Source organism: Malurus melanocephalus, unplaced genomic scaffold, assembly GCF_030028575.1.
Source record: "Malurus melanocephalus ecotype Western Australia unplaced genomic scaffold, MMel_1.1 scaffold_1374, whole genome shotgun sequence".
Classification (NCBI taxonomy): domain Eukaryota; kingdom Metazoa; phylum Chordata; class Aves; order Passeriformes; family Maluridae; genus Malurus; species Malurus melanocephalus.
The window spans coordinates 46663-57096 of record NW_026624606.1 but is presented as its reverse complement, the minus strand read 5'-3'; the positions used below and the strand labels follow the sequence as shown (position 1 = coordinate 57096).

Below are 10434 nucleotides of genomic sequence, written 5' to 3'. Positions count from 1 at the left end.
TGGAATTTTTTTTTTGCCTTAGTGGGAATTCCTGTTATTTGTGGGTGGTTTTAAGTGAAATTTTCAAAGAGCCTTTAATTTTAGTTTCTTTGCTGCCTTAATTGAATGAATTAAACTATCTGCTTATGCCTCAAACTAACCCGTAACTGGGATTTCAGACCTTTMTTGATGGATTGAGCCATGGAAATACTGATTGCTGTTTCCAGGGAATATACTTTGTCTTCTTCTATTCAAATTAATTTTTAGCCCTTTTCTTTTGGACAGTGTTTTTTTTGACAGTGGCTGGATGAGCCAAGGTCTGTCCACATGGGCACATGGCTAGGATTAGAAATAGTACTGCAGCAGAAGCAGGACAGGGATTGTCCCACTGGGATTGGGAATGGTGCAGCAGCAGAAGCAGGACAGGGATTGTCCCACTGGGATCAGCACTGGAGGAGGCCCCATCTGGAATTCTGGGCTCCATTCTGGTGTCTCCAGTTACAGGACAGACATGGAGGGGATGGGGCATGTCCAGAGCCAGAAGCAGAGTTGAGGAAGAGTCTGGAGAATTCCTGAGGGAGCTGTGAGAGCTCATCCTTGCAAAAAGGAGGCTCCAGGGAGACCTTCTATGTCCCCCACAACTCCCTGGCAGGAGGGTGGAACCGGGGCAGGTTGGGATCAGCTCCCAGGAACAAGGGTTGGRATGAGAGGGAATGGCTTTGAGATGTGCAGGGGAGGTCCAGGTTGGACATCAGGAGGAATTTTTTCCTAGAAAGGCTTAGAAGGAGCTGCCCAGGGAATGGTGGAGTTCCCACCCCTGGAGGTGGCCAAGGAAGGACCGGACATGGCACTCGGAGCTCTGGGCTGGTGACAAGGCAGGGATTGGGCACAGCTTGAAATCAATGGCCTTGGAAGCCTTTTCCACCCTCAATGATCCTGACTGACTGGGCCTGGAATAACCCTTTGAAAGCTGACGCATGTTCCAGAAATCAGAAATGTCCCAATCTGGATCCACGGATTCAAACGGCTCCAGCACCTGCTGGTGCTGGAGGAGTTTAAGGATTTTATTCAGGTTGGGAATAATGGGTCAATTCTTTCTTTGCCTTCTGGGAATTCTGAGGATCCATTCTGGAGGCTCCAGCTTCTCCTTCCACCTGGCACCAGATATCTCCATGAAGCCAAGAGGAGTCAAGGAATCCCCGTGCAGAGTTTCAGGGCASAGTGGATGTTTTGGAGCAGGACTGGGAAATGAAAGAGGTTTTTCAGGAATTCTGCCTTAGTTTCTCCCCTRCCTGAGGTTATCCACATCCCTTTGGGCTTGGATTTAGTCTGGGAACCAGAACTCAATTGCTTGGATTTCCTTAGGAAAAGATGATCCTGTCCTCTTCCTGTTTCCCATGAAAGGGCTGGAACAGCCCTGAGAATTTTCCCATAAATTGAGACAAATGCATGCCTCTGTTTTGATTCCCATTTTGTGTCTGTGCTTGGCAGGAGCCTGGGGAGATTTCCCCTGGATATTTGGGTTACTGATGTCTTCCCGAGCTGCAGAATGATGGGATCCAGATTCTGGCCGGCAGCGATTCTTCCCATCCTTGTTTTTCTCCAGATCATCCCTTGGGTCACAGGTAAATTTTGCTTCTGTTCCAATCCCAGATTTAGTTAGGAAGGGAATTTATTCCCAGGCTAAATCTCTTTGTTTTCCCAGCTCATTTTTCCGGCATTCCCACATCCCAGTTTCCCACAGGAAGCACTGATGGGAACTTTGATGAGCACCAACTCCCAGTGCCATTAAAGCCCCTTTCCAACCCAAACCAGTCCAGGACTGGWTGAWMMCAGGATGTGCAATTTTTCCATCTYTCTCTCAYCTCAGGCCAGYACATAATTCCTCCTGACAACYCAGTCATCGGAATCGTTGGGAATGGAGCCRTCCTGCCCTGTCAGKTRSAAGGCAAAATAATCCCGGAGAAACTTTCCATCCAGTGGATCTTTGCTGGGGGCGCTACAGAAAGACAGGTGGCCACTTTCTATGGGAAAAACCTTCGCAATCCATTTCTGGAGTCTGAGGCTTATCAGGGCAGAACTGAGTTTTTCCCATCAGAAATCCACCAGGGAAATTTATCCCTTCTCCTGAAAAACATCCAGCTCTCAGACAGAGGGAAATACACCTGCRTCATCTTCCTYGAGAACTGGTACAASGAGGTYRTGGTGGAACTGGATGTGGCAGGTGGGTGCCAGGGAAGGAMTTCCTGYTTTTTCCTAKGAAATCAGAGGGATTTCCAGGGMTTTCYYTGRATATTTGGGTTATTGATGTCTTACCAAGCTGTGAAATGCTGGGGGCTCCACATTTTGGCTCCTCACATCCTTGTTTTCCTACAGAGGGTTTGTTTGGTCTCAGGTAAATCTGAGGTCTGTCCTGACCACAATTTGGTTTTCAAAGTTCARTTCCCTGGRGGAAGCCAAAAGGACATTTCAAGGATTAATATAGGAAAATTCCTGGGTTGGGAGCAGGGATGTTTAATAATTGAAAGCAACAAAATCAAAATAGGAAAAATTGGGAGAAAAACAACAGGAAGAGGATTAAAAACAATGAAAAACAGTACATTGTTGTTGCTGTTCCCAAATCTGATGCAGGTCCTGGGAGAAATGAACTCCATCCCAGCCAGGGCCAGGATGCAGAGGAAGAGCCATTTCCCAGCAATTTAATGGGAATTACAATTAGAAATTTGATTAATTTGCACATTAATATGGAGAAATCCAGGGGAGACTTCTCACCAAGAACCAGAGAATCCCAGGATGGGTTGGGTTGGAAGGACCTTGAAGCTCATCCAATTCCAAGCCCTTCCATTGGCAGGGATACCTTCCACTATCCCAGGTTGTTACAAAACCGGTTCAACCAGATCTTGGACACTTTCAGGGATCCAGGAACAGCCACAGCTTCTCCTTCAACTCCATTCCAGCCCCTCCCTGCCCTTCCAGTAATGAATTTCTTCCCAATATCCTTGTCTGCTCTTTATTGTTTTCCCGTTGTGCAGCTCAAGGTGCTGAGCCCTCTGTTTCCCTGGAAGGACACTCTGGGAATGGCATCAGCCTCTCCTGCAGATCCCAGGGATGGTTCCCAGCACCCTCCATGGTTTGGCTGGACAGTCAAGGACAGACCCGGACAGAGGAAGTGACCACTCTGAGCACTCCAGGCTCCTCTCCCGGTGTCTTTGGTGTTGTCAGTTCCATGAGCCTGGAGCCGGGATCCGACCGGGAAGTGTCCTGCAGGGTGGTCAATGAGGTGCTCAATGCCACATGGGAATCCCGAGTGCGGATTGCAGGTGAGTGACCCTGGGATCAGCTGGGATCAGGTGGGGGATGCTGTCCATTTCTCTGGAGTTATCCCAGCTCCCCAATCCAAGGCCGATGACCTGAGGGAAGATAAACAATGTGGGAAGAAATCCATTGTTGTGTCTCAGTGCATCCGAGATCCGTTTTAGCTTGGCCAGGGAAGGATTGGGACATTTCAATGGACATTCCCAAGATCGTGCAGTGACCTGGGCACAGGGAGGGAGGCCAGAATTGGGACATTCCAGTGGACATTAGACCCTACAATGACATGGACACATGGAGGGTGGTCAGTGGAAAATTCCAAAAGAGGGAGATCCTTGGGGTTCTCTTCCATTTAAAATTCCACAGAAAACTGTTTAATCTCACAATTCCATTTGATTTTCCAGATTCCTTCTTCCCTTCCCCTTCCCCTTGGATGTTTGCTTCCCTTGCAGTTTTAAGTCTGGGTTTGGGAATGATTGCAACTGTGGTTTATAAAATTAAATGTGAGTATTGCCAGAGGGCTGGGGAAATTTTAATTATCACAGCCCAAAATTCAAATAAATATTGGGAATGAAAAAAATTGATTTCAGATAATTTCATTGCCTATCATTAAATAATATTGTTTTAATTAATTTTTTAAATGTTGAATTACAATTTATTTCAATATTTTTAAAAGTTAATTATATTAGTATAACTATTGTCATCTAATAACAATAACAAGAATAAAATAATTTCATGACAGTATAAGCAAAATTTTACTATCAGAAATATGTGATGGAGAAGGAGAGAGACAAAATGAAAAGACGGATAATTAAAATATGGATTTGGGACACAGGGACTACAAGATATTTACAGAATATTCATTTAAGAGCTGAAATTTTGATTTTTGATTAATTTCTCATGGTAAAATGAGAATATTTAAAATTATATTTCATTTTTGCTGAAAAAATAATGGAGTTTCTTTGTTTTTCCAGGGAGTTTTGTGCAAATCAAGAAAGCAGGTGAGGAGGGAAATAGATCAAGATAAACTCTAATTATAAAGATGATATTTAAAATAAGGTAATAAATATATGAGATAGAATAAATATATTATAAATATATAATAAATATAATAACTGCAAAGAAAAATTGTTAAATATTTATAGGAATAGATATGCTTATATAATACATGTGTATAATATTGATTATATATCAGTAATAAATAATAAACTCAAATTATATAATACACAATTATTGTATTATCTATAATACAATTCTTTCACACAGTATACAAATATAATAAAATTCTGTTTTATAATACATATACGCATTTATATATGGATATAATACATGTGCATATTATTTATTATGTAATGATAGTCTCTTTTATATATAATTTAAAAAATATAATATAATATATATGTTTATTTATAGAAACCTAGTTAATACTATACAATTATAATATACAATATTAGATAGAACTTAATATTAAATAAAATATCAAATACAATATCAAAATATATAAATATATATAAATTTAAAATTCATAATAATAGAAAAAAATATAGACACTTATAGAAACATAAATATCCTTGTCATGAAAGCAGTCAAGAGGTGTGATAATCATTCAGTTAATAGATATAATTTATTACACATTATAATTTTTCAGTCAATGATTGATCTTCCAGGAGCTCTTTGTCCTTCAAGGATTTCCAAAATCTTCTCATGTTGAAAAAAGCTTCTGATAACAATAAAATGTAAATACATAAATATAGAAGTAGAAATAGAACTATAGAAATATAGAACTGTAGTTCTGCAGAATTACAGAAGTATAGAACTATAGAAATAGAAATACAGAAATAAAGAAATCTATAAAATTAAATAAATGAGGTTGCTTTTCCATAGAACTCCAGGATTCAACGACTAAGGAGAATTCCAAACCCTTTGCTCTGTGTCATTAATTGTCCCCGATATGCCGGGATCCATAATTAACTTTCGGATTTCTGTTATTCCAGCCAGGTCGAAGACAGCGGCACAGAAAGGTAAAGGCTCCTGGAAACCAAGGGATCCTCATTTCTGGGATGTGAATCCTAGTGGGATTTGAGGACCATAGGTCATGGGTTTGATTTATTGACCCCTCTAGCTGTGCCCGAATTGGAGCAGAGCTCGTGGGACCATTAATTATATCAATATTAAATATAATAAATATCTAGTAATTAAATCAAATAATAAAGTATTAATATAAGAAATTTTAAATGCTATTGACACTATCAGAGCAATAAAATAGTAAATTCATAATATTAACAGTATTGTTTTAACATGAGAGTATTTAAGACATATATAATGTACTCATATAGGATTTTGCGTAATACAATAATACATAATTATTAAGGTATATAAGGTATAATTTTTCATTAGTTGATTCATATGTAAAATGTGTGTATCAGATATTAATTGCTTAATAGAATTTATATAGAATAAAATATATAATAAATATAATATGGTAAGTAATTAAAAATATTTTATAATTGTAAATATATAGCCCATTATCATTCCATTACAAAATTATTGAATATTAAAAATTAGTATTTTAATTATTAAGATTTTATTGTGTTTCAAGCTGCCAATAATTCCCAGCCCCACTTCCTGCCAAATTTCTTCCAACTTTTTGAGCTTTCAGCCTCAGTTTCCTGTGAAATAATGGAAATGGCATTGAGACCTCAATTATTCTAATTGGAATTGATTTTGTCTTTACTTTATAATGTTTAATTAATTTTCTCTATAAATGATTAATTTTCAATTTATTTCCCCTTGAATTTACCAAAGTTTCTAAATAATATGAGTCTGAGGCTCTTCCTGAGAGGCTTGAGGGACAATCTGAGATGAAACAGGTGAGAAAGGGATTTCTGGGAAGAGAATTTGGCAGGCAGAGGATTAATTTTATTTCATTACTTTTTTATGGCATTAATCTTCATTTACTAAATCTTCCTTAATTAATCCTTATTTAATTATTTTCAAAACCTGATATAAGTTGATTGAAGAGAAGGCAAGTCCAAAGTAGTCAAGAAAATTTCATAATTAAAGTTATTAATTAATCTCTCATTTATTTCAGACAAGGAGAGTGTGAAGGCAGAGCTGGGTAAGACCAATTTTCCTGTTCCTTTCATTCTTCCTGAGTGCTCTTCCCCCCCAAAAAAGATCTTTCTTAAGTATTTCTGAATGAGTCTCCCTTTAACCAAGGTTTTTGCGACCAGATTCTAAGTTTGATTACAAATTCTTATTGATTTATTTACACTGGATTCATTTTCCACTGGGTTCATTTCCCAGTTTCCAATTAAGCTCTTTGATGGAGCTTCTGTAATTGAGCACAATGAAATAATTAAAATCCCATCTCATAATTTTTATTCCTAAGTTGAAAGCAATTTTTTCAATGAAGTTAAATTTATTTTGCTCCGGAATTACATTTAATTCATTTTACTGCTAAATTTTACTCCTACATTAAATTTAATTCATTTTGCTCCAAGATGTTACTTCTGAATTACATTTTACTAATTTTACTCATAAATTTGATTTCTAAATTAAGACCACCCAGTATTCATTTTTTTTTCTTTTTCACTGCATTTGTTGATCAACTCAGAGACGCAGAGAGGGATAAATGAAGCAGGTAAATCCATTTCTGCAATTTATTTCAATTCTGTTAATCTCATCACAATTATTGTTAAGTTCATCAATATTCATTATTAAGCAGCTCCAACAAGCTGGTGAAAGAGCTGGAAAGGAGTTCCTGTATTCTCCCTTGATTTCTGTTTATTGATGTCTATTTTATTTCAATTACTGCCAAAACCCCAGAGCTTTGACTGGTTCTGGTGCTGACAAATTTGAGATAATTTCCAGCTCCTCTTGGAATTCTCTGCCTGGACTTTTGCTGACATAGATCCCTTGAATCCGAGATTTGCTGCTCCTGGGTTTATTAATCTCCTGGGAAATTATTCCAAGTGCATCACAAAGTCAGAAAATGTGTGGGATGAGACTCCATGTCCTGGGAAATCCCGAGCATTAATGCCATGGGAAATGAGGAAAATGCCGTGTCCTGCTGCCCCTGATCCCTCAGGATCCTCACCTGGAGAGGACTCGACTCATCCAAGGGGGACAAAAACTCTGGGATGAGTCCCTCTCCTGAATTCTTGGCAGTTCCTGGAAAAGCTGGAGCAGGGGCCCTTGGGAATCTCAGGAGGCTGAATGAGGCCAAGTGCCTGGGAATGATCCAGGGTGGGAATGAAGGGATTGGGAGCAGCCCTGGGAGAGGGATTTGGGATGAGAGGATGGACACGGCCCATCCCAGGAATCCCATGAGTCCGAAGGCCAACCCCAGCAGCAGCTGAGGGGGAATTCTGTCCCTCAGGAATTATGTGGAGCTGCTGGAGCAATTCCAGAGGAAGCCTCGGACATGATCCGAAGGCTGGAGTCCCTTTTCTCTGGAATCAGGCTGGAAGGGCCGGATGATCCTTAAAATCCCTTCAAAGGCAATTCCAATATTTTATCCCAGCATTGGCTTTTAAGAATTGAAGCTGGTGCATTTCTCACATGGAAAATTTTAAAGGACAAAGTGTTTGTGCAGGGCTGGAATTCCTTCCTTGGGATCTCAGCCATCCCTCAGCTCCCTGAGTTTCCATTTTGCTCATGGAAGTTGTTGTTTATTCACAGAAAAGACAGAAAAAAGAAAGCAATCTGGTAAGAAAATATTTTATATCAATATTATATGTGATATATAATTGTGATATTTGATGTATGTAGTTATAGATTACATAATTTTATATAATATAATTATAGAATATGCATAACATAGATTATATATTTTTATATTCTAAAAAGTCATGGATTATATTTTACAAATTATTTGCAATAAATTAACCTCTATAAACTAAAGCAGGTGGTGAGATGAGCCAAATTGTTCCTTCGGGGGTAATTTTCTCCTTATCAGGTTTTATTTCCCAAGAGATTTGTGTGATAAAACACCCCCAGATGAGGAATAATCCTTGTTTGGTGTCCCTTGGAACAAAATTCAGGTCAAACTGATCAAAACCATTTTTGAATTTATACAAAAAAATTGAATACATTTAAACTACCAGTTACAAATGGAGAACTGTAATTAAACCCCACAAATTTAAAACTGGTGGATTTTAATGAAAACCAAAAAATTTAATAATGCCTAATTTTAATCAAAAGACACACATTTAATAAGGCTTTATTTTGATTAAAGCCCACATATTTAAAAAGGTTTCATTTTAACTATAAAATTAAAATATCCATCCATGGTATTGCTTGATTTTCTGTGGCTTGGGTTACCTGACATGGAAAAACTCCACTCAGGAAGTGCCAATAACTGGAATTTCTTTCCTTTCCAGAGTCACTCAGAGCCGAGCTGGGTAAGTGGGATAAAAAATCCTTTTTTTTTTTTTTACCACGAGTTTGAGTCCAATCAATTCCTTTCATTAATGATATTCATTAAAAATGCTGCCCAACAGATCCCCTTTCTGTTTCCTTCCCTTAGATTTCTGGAACGCCCGGAGCCACGCGGGTGAGTTGGGGATGGTGGGACACAGGGAATGGCTTTCTGCTGGAAAACGGGAGATTTGGGTGGGATTTGGGGAAGAAACTCCTCCCAGTGAGGGCAGGAAGGGGCTGAGATGGAATTCCCAGGGAAATTGTGGATTCCCATCTCTGGAAGTGCCCAAGTTCAGGTTGGATGGGACTTGGAGCCACCTGGAATAGCAGAACAGGTCCCTGCCCATGGAAGGGGTGGAATTGCATGGATTTCAGGTCCTTCCAAAACAAATAATTCCATGATTCCATGAAAATGTAATGGCCACCTGACCAAGTCACCCTGGTATGGCAATCCCAGTCATCCCAAAATTCCCCAGTATCAGAGACATTCTGGCCATATTGGAATCCAGGGGTGTGCCTGGGATGGGATGAGATTGGGACACAATTCCAGGCAGGAGAGATGGGAGGAGAAAGAGGGAATTATGCCCTGAGGAAGGACCCGGTCGGGAGATCTCTGGGATGTCCACAGGGCCGAGGAGACTGCTCTGGGATCCACTCCAATGTCACCCACTCTGGGATTTGGGGACTTGGGAGTTGGGAAATGCAGGAATTGCAGAATTTGGAGATTTGGGAATGCCACAGCTCCTCTGTTCATGAGTGGTCACATCCCCTGCTCTGAGGAATGTTCAGATTCCTTGTTGAACCACCCCAGGACCTCACCCATGATGGGATTTGGAGATTTCAGAATTCTGGGATTCTGGGACTCATGGACTCTCTGATTCCATGGCCCTTCAGTTCCTCAGAGGCTGCATCCTTTGTTCCAGCAAAGGTTAATATTCCCCGTTGTCCACCACAAGGATGTCACCCACTCAGTGATTCTGTAATTCTGGGATTTGGCAATTTGTGGATTTAGGGATTTTAGGATTTGGGGATTCTGTATTCAGGGATTTGAGGATTCAGGACTTCTGTGGCCCCTCAGTTTCTCAGTGGCTGCATCCCCTGCAGTCCCCAGGAATGTCCCAATCCCTTGTGGAAGCCACTGGGAGTGTCTGGGATCGCCCCACTCACAGGATCATTCCCCTTTCCCCTGCAGTTTCTGTGGTGCTGCATCAAAAGGCGCGGTTCCTGTATCTGCAGAATGCACCGTATCAGTCCCGGTGGAAGGTGCTGGTGGCAGGGAAGGCGCTGGGAGCCAGGGAGTGCTACTGGGAGGTGAAGCTGGGCCAGCAGCAGCCCTGGGCGCTGGGAGTGTTGAGGAGCAGATGGAGCCGCCCCAACGCGCATTCCCAGCATTCCGGGGATTTCTGGGCTCTTGCCGGATTCGACGGAGAGCTTTTCTCCTACGATTGTGTCAGCCGCCACAAGCTCGGGGAGCAGCGGGAGGGTTTGTTTGTGGTTGGGGTGTTCCTGGACCTGGAGAAAGGGCAGCTGGAATTTTATGATGTGGAGCGGAGGGATCTGATGGTGGCGATGTCGCTGCAGGCTGGGGAGGATCCCATGGGAAAGTTCTTCCCATTCATGTCACGAAGGAAAAAGAGGCCACTGCGGATCCACCCAGTGCATATCCCAGTGCCGCTTAAACGTGGGTGGGAGCAGGGAAAGGCTCCAAGGGAAGGGAAA

At 40.8% G+C, this 10434-nt stretch overlaps 1 protein-coding gene across 1 annotated transcript in view; it reads left to right on the top strand.

The window, feature by feature from the left end:
• The first annotated feature begins 1475 nt into the window (after positions 1–1475).
• LOC130586870 (butyrophilin subfamily 3 member A2-like) overlaps positions 1476–10434 on the top strand; it is an 18597-nt gene continuing 9638 nt past the window's right edge. Inside the window, exons 1-6 of the mRNA XM_057387785.1 lie at positions 1476–1604; positions 1850–2203; positions 3012–3299; positions 3696–3794; positions 8822–8848; positions 9908–10400. Coding sequence (XP_057243768.1) covers positions 1529–1604; positions 1850–2203; positions 3012–3299; positions 3696–3794; positions 8822–8848; positions 9908–10400 — 1337 coding nt within the window. The 5' untranslated portion in view covers positions 1476–1528. The remainder of the gene's footprint in view (positions 1605–1849; positions 2204–3011; positions 3300–3695; positions 3795–8821; positions 8849–9907; positions 10401–10434) is intronic.